Below are 16427 nucleotides of genomic sequence, written 5' to 3' on the forward strand. Positions count from 1 at the left end.
ATCTAAACCAACAAGACATCACCTATTTACGAACGAAGTTTATTGAAATCGATTCATTTATTTAAGCTCCTTTACACTCAGACCAGGTGGCAGAGATTGACGAAGTTTTTCTGCTTTATCTTTGTCTTGGATGACCAGGGTGTAAAGATATCTGCTACATCGCACCTAAAAAAGAAGTGGGGTTTTTGTAAAATGTTGAACCCGGTTGAACTTAAATGTATTCCATACGTGGATCGTTTGCATCCAGCAATGGTTTAAATAAGAAATTCAATATTCATAGCTTATATATACACATTATGTACAATTGTACATATGCAGCTTGTAAGCATACATAGAATATATGTTACTAGAACGAAAGACGTGCAGTGCCAGTTTCCACAATGAAAACTGCTGAAAAAAACAAAAAAGGCTTTGGAGACAAATACTGTATACTCAAAGTTATTGAGGATTCTTAGAGAATACCACAACACAATTCTCCAATACTCATGTCAAGGGACTGAAATAAAAGTATTGATAGACAGAACAGTAAATCTAAGTACACCTCATGGGCGAAACACGGTGTCTATCGCTGTACATCAGCATTGTTGTTTTTATGTAGTTTTCTGGGCACTCGGTTAATCACAACGCTGTGAAAAATATCGGCACTTGCATTTATAAAAATACCACTGATGCGGACATGAGGTAGCCTACAGGCACAGGACCTTTTTTCCTTGCAAACAATCCCTAATTTCTTGGTCATCAGATGCTTCACTTCTGAATAAGCTTATGTTGTTAACTACGCCAAGCAACTACAATAAATGTATTGTACATTGGCGGAATAAATAAACACAAGCCTGAGAGTAGGAAAAGTTTAAACATTTGTCACTGGCTGTGCTCTACTTAAAATTATGAATCGGACTGCAGAAAAAAACCGAAACTGTCACTATAAACTAGTGGTTCTCAACCTTTTTCAGCACGGGGACCAAATTTACAATTTCATGATGCTTAAACTTGTGATGGTTAAGCGCATTCGCACGAATCCAATTTACTGTGGATGTTACGATGTCTATCACATTGACTTAGTAACGATATACACAGTATTCTTGGTGTAAAATACAGTGGTGTCACATCACAGGGGTAAGATTATCCTCCTAACGCCATCGGTTAACGAATTAATAAAGACCTGAATTTTTCCCTAACATGAAAGGATACCCATAACACTAAAAACACAGCTTTGAAGAATTCAAATGTTCTTTCAGAAGACCTTGAACGGACTTCACGCATAGATATCCCTGACTTCACGAAACAAATATATTACTTTTGGTATGCTGTGAAGGGAAAGTGGGAAATTGCTCGCAAATGTTAAAGTTTGGCGTAATTTCCTGATAAGCACAGTTAATTGCTCTGTACATAGGCGCCGACTTTTATTTTTGCACGGTGTGGCGGATAGCACAATATGGCAACCTAAAAACTTTCAAACTGCATGTTTTTGTTTGATTTTTACTAAGCGTGTTTCGTAGATGCAATTGTCTTTTCACACCTGATTTGTAGCTCGATAATTTACAAAGCAACTTTAAATCAAAGCACAGGAGGTATGTCGTGAATTTTATTGTTACGTTGCTGCTCTGACACTTAACGTTTGGCAAAAGTCTTTTTGCGAAGAGAAGCTCTGTCAATCCAACTGTTAATCAACTGGTCAAGTTGTAACCGTGAAGCTTCAGCTTGATAAACATTTAAAATTATGACGTGGTTCAATCGCTGTTGCGTCATGGTAGATCGCAACTTCGCAAGTAGGTTTTTATGCGCCTGAGTGCACTGAACGATCACTCCGCACAATGCAGACCACGTTTGGAATTGGAAGCATTAATGAAATTGTTTCATTGCTTGCAAATAGATCAAGCAGTTGCGACATAGTTGCAAATCGGACAGAATGCTCATCTTTGCATCTATCGTATTCTAGCCACGGGAATTCGCTCTCCCACGATTTTTGATAGATTCTCCCTTTAACAGCGATTATCCTGCTCGTGCTCGGTTCTTCCACCTCCCTGATCGTGCTAACGCCTTTTGGCAGTGGCACACTTTCGTTTCGTTCAGGCGTTTGGTCACTTTCATGCTGACTGAAATCCTGACTAGACGCAACAAAAATGACTCAACGGAGAGCTGCAATTTTGAACACTTTTTCTTTAAGCTGAATAAAACTGGAATGTCGGCGAAAACTTTTACTGGACGACTTTTCGTAATTTTTTCTATGATGTAACCAGGGATGTAACAAGCAACTCCTATGTCAGACCAATAAATTCCCGCCTCACAGTTTGTCACGCATTGACATGCAATATTATTGCATGAAGTAGATAACAAAGTAGAAATTAAAGCATGAAGTGTACGGTCATAATATGACAGTACACTCCAATTGAAATTGGAAAATAATTCAAAATGCAAAATCTTGAGTAACTGAAAAAGGTTGCTTTTATTATTGGGAATTGGCAGGGGGTGTAGCTTTCCTCGAATAGAATCATGTAAACGTGTAAATTTGCAGAACGTTAAAACTGTTACTTTACTAAGTGCACTTTTTAAATAAAACTCAAAAAGTTTCGAAAATTGCATTTTTTTAATGAAATTTGAATATAGATGTTCATTTAGGGGGTGGAGCTATCAATCATCGAGATAATTTTATTTCCAAGTATTTTATAGCTGGCATAATTTATAGCGATATTATGAGCAGTTTAAAAATTTTCAAAAAAGATTTTTGAGGGAGGCAATGGAAAGATCGTATTTTATTGATTAATAAATCCCATTGTAAACCTAACAAATGTAACAATGACTTATGACAAGTAACAAATAAAACGATCGCAACAACAAGGAAAAAACTCGTAGCCACGTGTTGCGTAATCTTCACGTAGCTTGCTTGATGTTATGCGAGTATCATGCTTGTGACAAAAACAATCATTTTCTTCGCAATACTGTATTGGTTCACCTCTTGCTTTACGTTGACTTGAAGCGAAAACCAATGATCAAAAAAAGATTTAAACGTCCTTTCAAATTGCATTTATTAGCAGTAAGTAATGTAACCTAAACGGGGTGGCTGCCACCTCGCCACAGCGGTTACGGGGTGGCGTGGCCACCCCATAACCCCGTAAGTCGGCGCCAGTGGCTCTGTATATATCCTTGGTGTAGGGAAACGTTATTGTCAGAGCTTTGGAGCCCAGGAGCTTTGCATTTTCAAAAAGTAGATGTAGCTGAATAAAAAATTCTGGTGGAATTGGAGCCATGCTGATAGACAGCTCCAATTATTTTCATAAGATGCTATTGGCTGATTTCACATAATTTCACAGCAACCCATCACAAAATTGATAATTGTTGGATACCGTAGTTGTTGTGTGTCTGCTTTTTCGTAAGACTTTAAATTTGGGGTGATTACTGATCGAGGGCGACTATTAATGATGTCGTATATTATTCGATAAAATACGGTAATGAAGCTGGAGCAGTGGTGTGAAAGAGCTTCGGAGCTGGAGCAGTTTTGTTTTTATGCAGGCTCCAAAGCCCTTTCTAGCACATACTTTGTGTAATATGTTTTCTCGCTATTTTGGGCAGTGTTTTGTGAGAGCTGTAGGAAGAATGGTTAAGGGCGGCGGTTGAGAATCACTGAGCTATAAAAAACAAAATGCTTTGGGGGATGAAAAGTGTGTCGTCGGTAGAGGCAAACTGACAATATGGACGAGTTTCATTGTTAAAGATAAGAATTTCGCCATAACAAAAAGAATATGTGTTAATGTCCGCAGACTGTTGATGAACTGAAGGCGAAGCTGATAAAAAAGAATTCCGCTGCATATGGAAAAATTTGTTGACTTTCATAAATTACGGTGGACAAGAAACTTCATACATATACACCAGAGGTCACCAAACTTTTTTCTGAGAGCCGGAGTGCTGCGAGAGTAACAGCTGCGGGCCAGATGCAAATTGCGATAAGATATACAACTACAGTAGAATTCGCCTATAACGGCTTCGTTTATAACGTCAATTCGCCTATTACGTCACATTTCGCTCGGTCCAGGCAGAATTCCTATCTTTTACGTACATTGTAGTTCGGCTAGAACAGCATCGCCTATAACGTCAATTAGCATGTAACAGCACCCTTTATTGGTTCCCAGACGTCTTTTGTTCGTTTATAACGTCACTTTAAGCCAGGGGCGGGCAACATACGGCCAGCGGGCAGGACCCGGCCCGCGACGGAATTTTGAGCGGCCTGCAGACAGTTTGTGGTCTTTACATGATAATGTAGCCCGCGGCCACATTCTTTCGCAATCCCCAATTACTCGTAAGGGGACATCAAGTAATATTGACTGTTAGTTATTTAGTTTTTTGTATTCTTTGTAACTTATTCAGTTTTTAGTCAAGTGACAAGCATGTTATGTTCCGTCATCAACCGGCCCTTCCATCCTTTTTCTTTTGTAAAAATCTCCTTCAATCTCTAGCTTTGTCTCAAGCCGGAAAATAGATCAAAGTGAAATTTGGCTGATTAGTGTAATAATTAAATGGGGTAAAAAAAAGGTGAGTCCCATACTTGAATCCAAGCATCGGGGATGAGAAGATAAATTAAGGTTCTCATTATACTCAGCCGTCGGCACTAACGAGAGTAGGGTGGCCAGTTTCTTTCTCTCGGCCGCCTTTCCTTCAGCAACTACACCCACCCAATTCATTACACCATGGGTAGAGGTGAGCGGTGTTTTCAACAACCAGCTTACGCCGGGAGTCGAATCAAGATTGCATGATTGAAAAGCGAGCACCTTTTCCGCTGCGCTATCCCAATTAAATGGGGAACCATGGCCACCTGGAAATCCGGCCTGATTTGTCACATTTTGATTACGGCTACTGCTAGTGCTTGACTGATATTTTTTGAGATGTTTTTACTTTTTGCGGTTTCCTAATGACATAAAACTTTTTTGTTGCCTTGGGGAAGTAGCAGCAAATGAAAAAAAGGAAGTTGAAAAACGTTAAGTCAGACTGTTATTGAAAAATTAATAGTCTGACTAAAATCGTCGAAATCAAATTTTCTTTGTTTTTCAACATGTGAGGATGTTAAAACCTATTGTGTCATCTGGGGAAAAGAGAAAAGAAAGCATAAAAATCTAATTTTTAGAAAAATTTATTTAAACGTTTGCCCAAAGTTAGAAAAACCTGGAAATTTCTGCAAAATGTGACAAATCAGGCCGTGGCTTTAGGTGGCCATGGGGGAACGTATACAAATAATAGTGATTGTTGGTTATTCTCTGGTTGTTGGTTTGTCCAGGTAAATAAATACGCGATTAATGAATCCGGCCCGCCAAGTACTTCATTTTCCCATGTCAAGCCCGCCAATTGGAGAAGTTGCCCGCCCCTGCTTTAAGCCATCACCTTCACCAGGAACGGTCAGTCTTTTAATCCAGTTAGCGCTGCTGCTTGCAAAATGTCTTCCCTTTATTTTTCTACGTCGTTCTCAGCAGGGACTTTAATTAACTGAATTAACTTTTTCCGCATGAAAAACTATCACGTGTAAAAAGCAGCTCTACAGCTGACCTTTAAACAACTCAAAGCAACAGCTGTACGTGCAGTACTGTATAAACTAATTAACTGAATTAACCTTTTTCCCACGTGAAAAACTATCACTTGTAAAAAGCAGCTCTACACTCTACAGCTGTGTCAAATCCGAAACAGCTCAAGATCAATGCCTTTTTTGCTAACAAACAATGAACTTCTCTACTACTGTATGTAACGAGCTGTATTGCGCTAATTTCCTGTACGATTCGCTGTAGGTTATTTTTTTTAAACAATTTCTTTGTTTACTTTATTTTCTACGTGACTTTTGTCAGTTTGGTGGTACACAGTAACCCAGATTGGATTATACACCTCTTTCTTTAATCAAAAGACAGTTTTGGAATAGTTTGCGGTAGTTCGTCTATAACGTGAATTCGGCTATAACGTCAGTTTTTCCAAATCCCCTAGAGGTGCCGTTATAGGCGAATTCTACTGTATTTAGAATCTCCATTGACTTGAATTGAGCACAATAAATAACAGTCAGCGGTGAAATAGTAAAGTTGTGATAAAAATCGAAAGGTAGCTTGAAAAGTTATCCCCTGCTGTGATACACTACAGGGCATCGTGCTCTTGAAAAAAACATTTCATCTTTCCAAATTTGCCTAATGATAAACAGCAACGTCAGTCCTTTACAAAAAGTTTGGTAACTTTTTTCCTGAACAGTTGTAAGGTAGTGGAGCTGTTATTTCCGCAGCACGTGGCGGGCCGGATGAAATCAGTTTGCGGACCGGTTCCGGCTCGCGGGGTGTAGTTTGGTGACCCCTGATATACACAATGCTCACATTTAGTTAATGTTTTATCAACCTGTATTTGATCATAGTTATACAGTACAAACTACAGTACAGTACAAATTATACATCACTTATCGAAAGTGAAGAGAGAGAGAGAGAGAAATAACCAAAATAAAAATATAAAGTCGAACAGTTGTTTAGAACATCAAACCTTGAATTTGGTGTTGTTCTTATTCTTCTTTATTTTAACAGATTTAGCATCAGTTCTTCTTGCAGTCAAGAGAAAGTCTTTGATCTCCTTAATCTGTTTCGGCATGATGATATTCTGCAAAGATACATTTCTATTAGAACAACTGTACCGGTACATTTTCATTCCTATCAACAATTTAGCTATTTAAAATCTCATAATCAACTTCTACGTGAAGACCACTATCCTCAAACACAAGGGTCAGCTACCACAGCTTGATTCTCCATATGGCAAAAATTCTGGAATAGTCAGACAACAATGGAAAAATGTTTGTGCAGGCCTCTGCATCACCGCCGAGAAGTCGTTAAATGGCCTCGGAAACTACCACGCCGGTAGGCCATGTTTGGTCGCCGGCTTCTGCAAGCCAATATTTCTCCTTTCTATTGGTAGTTTTTTTCCACTAACGTTCGTACTTCCAACTTTTTACTTCACTTGCGTTTGTGCATGAAACTTTTTTCTCTTCACTTGCAACCTTTTTTCACAAACAAGTCAAAGTTTCTCACACGCCCAGGAGAAATATTGCTAATAAAAGTTTTGCAATAAGCCTGAGAGTCGGCCTATAAAAATTCGAGTAATGATTCTACTCTACACCTACTTGAGAAGCAATGAGAGAGCGAGAGAAAACTTTTATTTTGTCTGTTGCAACAATAGCATGGTACAATTATACACAACATGAATAGAATAGCACCATAGCCATCTAGGTACCACAACAGACAGGAAGCAGCGAAAGACTATATCAGTCATCGAGTCAGCTGCTTCCCTGTTCTTAATGTGACAACTGCCAAGCATCGGTAAATTACGTTTTAGTTATTTTCCAGTTTCCCTTTCGTTAGTTTGCCACTCAGTCACTACGTGTTTGCGCCAACAATTAAAAATAAAATTGAAAAGAAATTAAAAAAATTACAAGTTTCCTGAACTTTTTACTTTGAATCTTCATAGGCAAGTTAAAAAATGAATTGTGCAATGCATTTTACAACTGCAACTGTTTCAGGGCCTTGTTTTCGTTTGTCTTACATGCGTGAACGCAAAAACACGACATTAATTAACAAACTTCTGAACACAAAACTTTAACAGATTTTTTATTTTGGCTGTTGAGCGCTAGCATTGGCTATTTGACCAGCACCGGTCTTTTAATCTAAAACACTATTTGACCGGTCATGACGTATTTTTTCTTTTCACCTCTCTTTCAAAGCAAAAGACGAGAGAAAAAATTGCCCATATAAGTTCTTAATTCAAAAATTTTATTCAACGGAATCAGTGGTGCGTAAGATATTTCTCAGACTGGCAAATTTTAACCAAATTTTAACCCGAAGTGACGGCTGCTGCATTTTTGTGGTTGATTTTTAGTTTGAGTACTAGTAGCTTACAGCCCAATTTTTTTATGTCTTTTCAAATATGAGTAATAAAGTTAGAGTTTTTTTAATTTACTGGAGTTTGAGAATTTCGCAGGGTAAGTTTCCGTTTGTCATAAGAGAATGTGACCGTGTTTGCCAAACAACGCATTACATTTTTGCTCTCAACAAGTTAGTTTGGTGGCTGTAAGAAGTTACAATATTTCTTTAAAAAAATGGTTTCATCAATGTTCAGTTTACTTTTAGGCAGTGTTTTTTAGCAGGCAATTTAGTTTAAAATGAAACGCTTCCGAATAGTATCGAACTCATACCCTTGGGGATACCAGCCTGAGAAATATCGTATGCGCCACTGGTTCAGTTGTTGAATAAAACTGTTGAATTTAGAAGTTATATAGGCATTTTTTTCATTTTTTCTCCTCTCGTCTTTTGCTTTGAAAGAGAAGGTAAAAGAAAAAAATATGTCATGACCAGTCAAATAGTGTTTTAGATTAAAAGACCGGTGCGGGTCAAATAGCCACTGCCTATTTTTTTTGTGAGTGACTGAAGTACCGCCGAGAGTACTTGCAAAAATCACAAGGAAATATGAAGAATAAAAGCAGTTATTAATAAAAAACCGTCGGTGTCCAGAGGTTGGTGAACCCACTGTAGTACTTTATTAGGGCATAGAGCACTAATGCAATCGCAAACTCCGATTGCATGGATGCAACCTAGTCCATAGGCGCCGGGTTTTGAAAATTGCCGGGGGGGCAAACTATTTAGCCGACCGATTGCTTACATTCAAAATGCTGATGTTTGTCAGCATTGATGTTTGTTTGCGTCTATATGCCATTGTATATCGCCAAGCTTTATAATGTAGGCTCACGCCTCGAAATTCACGGCAGACATGTCCGCCGTCACAGTATGTGATGTCCGCGGGAAGTACCATCTAGATCGGTCATATTTGTCCGCCGAGAAATAACACAGGAACTAGCGATACAAATCGTCATTGCATAGCATGAACAATTGTTGCGAATGCGATAATATATTTTCCAGCGCATTCTAGCGCGCATCTACAAAATGTGAATACTGTATCCCTTAGCTTCCATTCAAGGAGGAAAACTTTCGATTTTTACGTTGCTTCAACGATTGATGACAATGACATTGAAGCAGCGTAACAAAGGTGAATTCTTCGCTAAGAATCGATAGGAGTACAGGTACTTCTACACTAATCACGCGCAATTTAGTTCAAGTTTTACCTCACAATGTCTGGCTTTGATCTCCGAGTAATATTGATACGGCAAGGTTGGTTACTAAATTAGATTATACGAGTAAGCTATTACAGCAAGATGCAACAAAATTTGTTAAGTTTTGGTATTAAAGTAAGAACGAAAAGACCCAAGGAAAATCCACTTTCGCTCACATGACACGCAAAAATAAACCTAAAGAAAAAAATCTGTGAAAGTTTGCACAGCAGAAAATAGTACCATTGGTGTAAAAATTTTCCGACTCCTGCCCAGAGCATTGTGACGCAATAAGCTCGTTCGGTGGAAGTTAATCAGTTATGTGATGTATTGACCAGCTACACGGCGCTTTGACTCTTCAAGCGCAAGTCGTTGGTCTGATGAAAGCCTTTCGGAGTGACTTTACTGATTTTTTAAAAAGCCTTCTAAAACCGTAGTTATAGACAGTTCTGAAATGGAGAAGAATTATTATCAAGATAAAGTGATTAAGCATGACGATCGACGGCTAAAACTGGTGTGTCCGCCGAGATAGCTGCTCAGACCGGACACGTTTGTCCGCCGTCAACAAAAACGAATTTCGAGGCCTGTAGGCTACTTCGAATTATATGCTGTGGTCACTTTGAACTTTAGCTCTTAATACGCGTAGATACTAAACTGAGTATACAGCACCTCGTTATTGACACTCCCAAGAAAAAACAAAGCGAAGGAAATCAAGAAAAACGTTTTTCAATCGTTGTTACTATGCTTCAACGCGGAATGGCCCGTTTCGGTGAGTTCCCTATTCGGAGAGAGCCTTTTTCGGTGAGAGCCCTATTCGCTGATTTTTTTTTAAATTATCAGGTAGGCTACCGTAGCCTAATTATCATTGCCGTTTTAGGGTTAGGGGTTAGGGTCTTATTTCAACGTTTAGCGACGTTAAAACGATGTAAAAGTGGCAATCATAATTAGGCTACGGTACCCTATAATTTTTAAAAAATTTCAAAAAATCACCGAATAGCAAACTCTCCGAAAAAAGCTCTCACCGAATCGGACTCACCGAATAGTAGCAGACCCGCTTCAACGGCACCATGCTGGCGTTTATCAGCTACGGTACTTCTGTTTCTTTTGTTATCTTAGGAGCAGCGCTCTTGTTGCAACAAGTAGATCTTTTAATTGAGATCGATCCGCAATGAAGGTCAAACTAACGCAAATCTGAACTTAAAAACATTTGATTTAAGATTTTTTTTAAATAATTTGCGGGGGGGCAGCCACCCCGAGCTAAATTCACGGGGGGGCGCCGCCCCTCCGCCCCCCCGGAGTCGGCGCCTATGACCTAGTCCGTACCCTGAAAAGATCGAGAGAAAAAATTAAAAAAGCCGAAGTCGCTGATCGCAGTTTCCGCAAACAAACAAAAACTTTTAGGATCACTACCGGAAATTTTAAAATGTTTGCTGAAACTGCAATCAGCGACTTCGGCAAACTCTTAGAATTATTACCAGAAATTTTAAAATGTTTGCGGAAACTGAGAAAAAATGGAAAATGCAATCAGCGACTTAGGCTTTGTTCTATTTTTTCTCTCGATCTTTTCAGTTTGTTTGTTTGCGGAAACTCCGTTCAGCGACTTTGGCTATTTTTAAGTTTTCATTCTCAATCTTTTCCTAACCCTTTTAAAATGTTTGCTGAAACTGCGATCAGCGACTTCGGCAAACTCTTGGGATCATTACTGGAAATTTTAAAATGTTTGCGGAAAAACAGAAACTCTTATCAGCGACTTCGGCTTTGTTCTATTTTTTTCTCTCGATCTTTTCAGGGGGAAAATTTTAAAATGTTAGCGGAAACTGCGATCAGCAACTTCGACTTTTTGAATTTGTTCTCTCGATCTTTTTAGGGTACCAACTGTTTGGGTACGAACTAGGTTGCACCCGATTGCATCATCACTTCTTTTTTTTTGATGTTGGCTTTAAAGTAAAGTTATTAAAACAATTACGGTTTGTGTATGACTACATGCAAGCATAGAAGAATGACATAAGATTACAAAGCAATGGTTTAACCTCTATTATGTGTACTTACATATAGAGCTCGACCGATATCACATTTTCAGGCCGATACCGATATTTATGAAATTTTTAGGCCGATACCGATATATATCGGCTACGAAAAATTTGTTATCAACAAAGTTATTAAGCAACAAACCAGTCCAAGAAAGTTTATGCATTAGTTGCTGTAATGGAAAAATCATTCTTAACACTAATCACAAAAAAACACCAAACAAAAAAGAAACAACCCAGGCCTCGAAATTCGTTTTTGCTGACGGCGGACAAACGTGTCCGGTCTGAATTCTTCGCCATTTAAGAGCTATGGCTACGATTTGGAAGGCTTTTTAAAATTTCAGCAAAGGTTTTCATCAGACCAACGAGGTGCGCTTGGAGAGTCAAAGCGCCGTGTAGCTGCAATACGCCACATAACTGATTAACTTCCACCGAACGAGGTTGTGTGGATTTTTGCATCACAATGCTCTGGGCACGAGTCGGAAAACTTCTACACTCTCGCTACTATTTTCTGCTGTGCAAAGTTTCACTGGGCATTTTTCTTTAGGTATATTTTGTGTGTTATGTGAGCGAAAGGAAATTTTCCATGGGCCTTTTCTTTCTTACTGTAATACTAAAACTTAACAAATTTTGCTGCATCTTGCTGTAATAGCCTACTCGTATAATCTAATTTTGTAATCAACCTTGCCTTATCAATATTACTCGAGATTAAAGCCAGACATTGTGACGTAAGACTTGAACTTAGTTGCGCGTGCTCCCATCGATTCTTAGCAAAAAATTCACTTTTGTTACGTTGATTCAATGTTATCAATCGTTGAAGCAACGTAAAACTCGAAAGTTTTCCTGCTTGAATGGAAGCTAAGGGATGCAGTATTAACATTTTCTAGATGCGCGCACTAGAATGGGCGGGAAATATTATTCTCGCAACAATTGTTCATGCTATGCAAGCACGTTTGAGCAACTTGTGTTTCTTTTAAAGGCATGTATGGCTGGTTTTGAGTGTGCTTTTGCTGGCCGATGTTTATCGGCAAAAAATAGCCGATACAATATATCGGCTACACCTGATATCGGCTGACCGATATATCGGTCGAGCTCTACTTACATAACCCAGCCACAAATGCCTAAAGAGTACAAGGCTTTACAATTATGCGAAACAGTGTAAATTAATCTTGCAAAAATGTCTTCAGATTTCATTATGTGGCACCTAACCAGTGAGTTATCACCAGAGGTGGGCAAAGTTACTTTCAAAAGTAACTGAGTTACAGTTACTTGGCCAAAATGGTAACTGAGTTACCGTTACAGTTACCGATTTCAAAAAAGTAACTAGTTACCGTTACTAGTTACTTTCAGTTACTCATAAATCTCAACATAAAATTCTGCACCTGGCCAGCTCTGCATGTAAGTCCAATTTAACCGCAATATTTGATATATAGGCTAGTGTTAAGAGCCATCCATGCTAACATAACAGCACAAGTACAAAACCAAAAATGTTTTATTTAAAAAAATTACTCAGTATAAATATGCTTATTTCCTTTGAGAAATACGAGCATTTCAAAGTGCTCGTCACTTAGGCCTGCCCTTTAGGGCTTTAAAATATCCTTGCCCAATGAAAACAACCTTTCCACTGCAGCACTTGACGGAATGGGAGTGTTATGTTTTAAAAACAGTTTTTCATCGGTTCGCTTGTGAATCTGGAACCGCTTAACTTGGGCTAAGGGTCAGCTTCCAAATACTCCTGCAACAGATTCAACGCGCATTGCTTTCTCTTCTTGGTTTTTGCATCAAGTGGTGCAAAAAAGTCCTCTGTGGCTCTATCACTATCCACTTCAGTGTCGGTGCTGCCCCCCTCTTCAGCAGAGCAGTTTGCTTCTTCAATTGCTTGAAGCATGTTCTGTTTTATTTTGGTCTTCAATTCAGCAGTATCGCTTGTCAGCCATTGGACACAGATAAGTCTAAATGAGTGCAACCTAGTTCGTACCTTGAACCATTCGTACAGTCAGTTCGTACCCTAAAAAGATCGAGAAAAAAATTAAAAAAAGCTGAAGTCGCTGATCGCAGTTTGATAGCACAAAGCCGAAGTCGCTGATCGGAGTTTCCCCAAATAATTTGAAACAAACTCGAGGGTTAGGGTTAGCGGAAACTGCGGAAAAATGTTTGCGGAAACTGCAATCAGCGAGGGTTAGAGCATAGATTACTCTATCGTTAGAGTTAGGGTAAGCGGAAACTGCGGAAAATTGTTTGCGAAAACTGGGATCAGCGAGGGTTAGGGTTAGAGCATAGATTACTCTATGGTTAGAGTTTGGGTAAGCGGAAACTGCAAAACTGCGGAAAAATGTTTGCGGAAACTGCGATCAGCAAGGGTTAGAGCATAGATTACTCCATGGCTAGGGTAAAGGTTAGCGGAATCTGCGGAAAAATGTTTGCGGAAACTGCGATCAGCGAGGGTTAGGGTTAGAGCATAGATTACTCTATGGCTAGAATTAGGGTAAGGGTTAACGGAAACTGCGGTAACTGCGATCAGCGAGGGTTAGAGCATAGATTACTCTATGGTTAGAGTTAGCAAAAACTGCGGGAAAGTGTTTGCGAAAACTGCGATCAGCGGACTTCGGTTTTGAGCTATTTTTCTCTCGATCTTTTCAGAAGGAAAATTTTTAAATGATTGCGGAAACTGCGATCAGCGATTTCGGCTTTTTTTTAATTTTTTTCTCGATCTTTTTAAGGTACGAACTGACTGTCCGAACTGTTCATGGTACGAACGGATGCAACCTAGTTCGTACCCTGAACAGTTCGTACCCTGAAAAGATCGAGAGAAATAATTAAAAAAAGCGGAAGTCGCTGATCGCAGTTTCCGCAAACATTTAAAAATCTCCTCCCTGAAAAGATTGAGAGAAAGGTAGCAGAAAGCCGAAGTCGCTGATCGCAGTTTCCGCTAACCCTTACCCTAACCCTCGCTCATCGCAGTTTTCGCAAACATTTTTCCGCAGTTTCCGCTAACCCTAACCATAGACTAATCTATGCTCTAACCCTAACCTTCGCTGATCGCAGTTTCCGCAAACATTTTTCCGTAGTTTCCGCTAATCTTTACCCTAACTCTAACCATAGAGTAATCTATGCCCTAACCCTCGCTGATCGCAGTTTCCGCAAACATTTTTCCGCAGTTTCCGCTTACCCTAACTCGGCCCTATCTTTAACAATCGAGTAATCTATGCTCTCTAACCCTCGCTGATCGCAATTTCCGCAAACATTTTTCCGCAATTTTCGCTAACCTTTACCTTAACCATAGAGTAATCTATGCTCTAACCATAGTCTATGGCTCTAACCCTAACTCTCGCTGATCGCAGTTTCCGCAAACATTTTCCCGCAGTTTCCACTAACCTTTACCTTAACCATAGAGTAATCTATGTTCTAACCCTAACCCTCGCTGATCACAGTTTCCGCAAATATTTTTCCGCAGTTTCATTTTTCCGCAGTTTCCGCTAACCCTAACCCTCGAGTTTGTTTGCGGAAACTCCAATCAGCGAGTTTGGCATTGTGCTATTAAACTGCGATCAGCGACTTCCGCTTTTTTTAATTTTTTCTCTCGATTTTTTCAGGGTACGAACTGAGGGTACGAACTGTTCAGGGTACGAACTAGGTTGCATCCAGTCTAAATTGTGGGTGGAATGCAGTAGCAAGCTGAAAGTCGCTGTCCTCGAACCAATGACCAAATCTGGTTCGTATTGCTTCCACAAGAACGTCCACCAACGGCAAGCACACAGCAATGCTGTTGCTGGTTTTGATGCCAGACAACCTTTTTAGAGTCATTGCAAGCGTGGGTAGCAATACCCATGCACTCATCACCGAAATTCTGTCGGGCGATAAATTCTCTACTAACTCATTTAAAATTTTACGCAAAAGCAAATCCCAATTTGAAACAAAAATTCAGGAAGCGCTATTAATCAAACGCTGCAATCCAAATTTAAACAAACAATTATTTGCGGGAGGCGCCTCCATTCTCCTCAACATTTATTAGATGTATCATGCACCCTGTGGTGCAAATTCTTTTCTAGTTATGCAGTTGCCTTTTCCTAATGTAATTTGTTTTCCGTCTGTTTGTTTTCCACACTATTGCTTATAATCGTTGCGTGTTTCTTGATGCTTATAGTCAGTTAGTTAGTTACTTTCAAGAAGTTTAAATTGCAATTTATACATATTTTCAGATTACTCTAAAACTACGGCTCCTGTACACCTCTGGCAGCTATACGACAAGCATGAACTGAGCTATCAAATGTTGCCAAACACTTTTGCTAAACATTGCATAGAAAGTCACATATTGATCAATCACCAAAAGCAATTAATTTAGCCAAATCAGTTCTCAAAAAGCGCCAAAAAAGAGCCAAATCGCCAAACCATAAATATAAAGCCAAACGTCTTAAAAAATCGCCAGATTTCTGGATTTTGGCGATGAATTCGCCAATCCTGCTCCATAAGATCACAAAACAAGAGCGCCGCGCATGGGCAGTGCTGCTCCGATACAGCTGCAAGAAGAATGCATTATTGCGCAACGCGCAGCAAACACGCATAAAGCATGACACAAACATGTGCAGAGAAATGGACGGCAATTAGAAACCGAAATTTCAATACAAAAGTAACTTGTAACTGTTGAAAAAGTGCTAAAATAGGAACTAGTTACCGTGTTTCGTTACTTTTGGAAAATAGTAACGAAGTTACCGTTACGGTTATACTCAAAAAGTAACTACCGGTAGTTACTGCCCACCTCTGGTTATCACTCATGTAAGCTGGACATTTAAAAAAATTGACGTTATTGACCCCCAGAAAAAAATTCCGACAAGTTTAGAAACAAATCTTCAGCACTAATCGAAATAGTTACAAATAACAAATCGTCTCTTACCTTTACATACAGAAACCAACCACTTAGCCAAAAAAGAACTTTGCGTGGAAAACTCACTGGAACCTTTCATTTCAAAATATGGTCCCCTGTCAAACAATTTAATTTTTTGAAAAGGTTTCCAAAAATTGCAATTTGTGTTTCATAGTTGTAATCAGAGAACTTTTTTTATCCACGGACCACGGCAGTACGGCACATCAAATTTTTTTGGAATCTACCACGGCACACTGCTTTCCTACGTTATTTTTTTCTCGAAATATTGTTTTTTACTAACGTTTTGTTTGAAGCTGCTACATTCTATAAACTATGCATGGTAGAAGTAAACCTGCATTTTAATCAATGTAGCCTATAGCCTACAAGTGAAATCATTTGCTTTCACTGCAATGTGAGCAGTAGTAGAAGAGTGGAAACT

General features: G+C 39.2%; 1 protein-coding gene across 1 annotated transcript; it reads right to left on the reverse strand.

Moving 5' to 3' along the window:
- Positions 1-20: 20 nt before the first annotated feature.
- On the reverse strand, positions 21-16105 carry LOC145782425 (large ribosomal subunit protein eL38). The gene is made up of 3 exons (XM_082594209.1): positions 16019-16105; positions 6493-6606; positions 21-165 (listed from the first exon to the last, which is right to left on the reverse strand). The coding sequence occupies exons 2-3, from the start codon at positions 6595-6597 to the stop codon at positions 58-60; spliced, it is 213 nt and encodes a 70-aa protein (XP_082450335.1). The 5' UTR covers positions 6598-6606; positions 16019-16105; the 3' UTR covers positions 21-57.
- Positions 16106-16427: the final 322 nt, after the last annotated feature.

This window comes from Aplidium turbinatum, chromosome 13, assembly GCF_918807975.1.
Source record: "Aplidium turbinatum chromosome 13, kaAplTurb1.1, whole genome shotgun sequence".
Classification (NCBI taxonomy): Eukaryota; Metazoa; Chordata; class Ascidiacea; order Aplousobranchia; family Polyclinidae; genus Aplidium; species Aplidium turbinatum.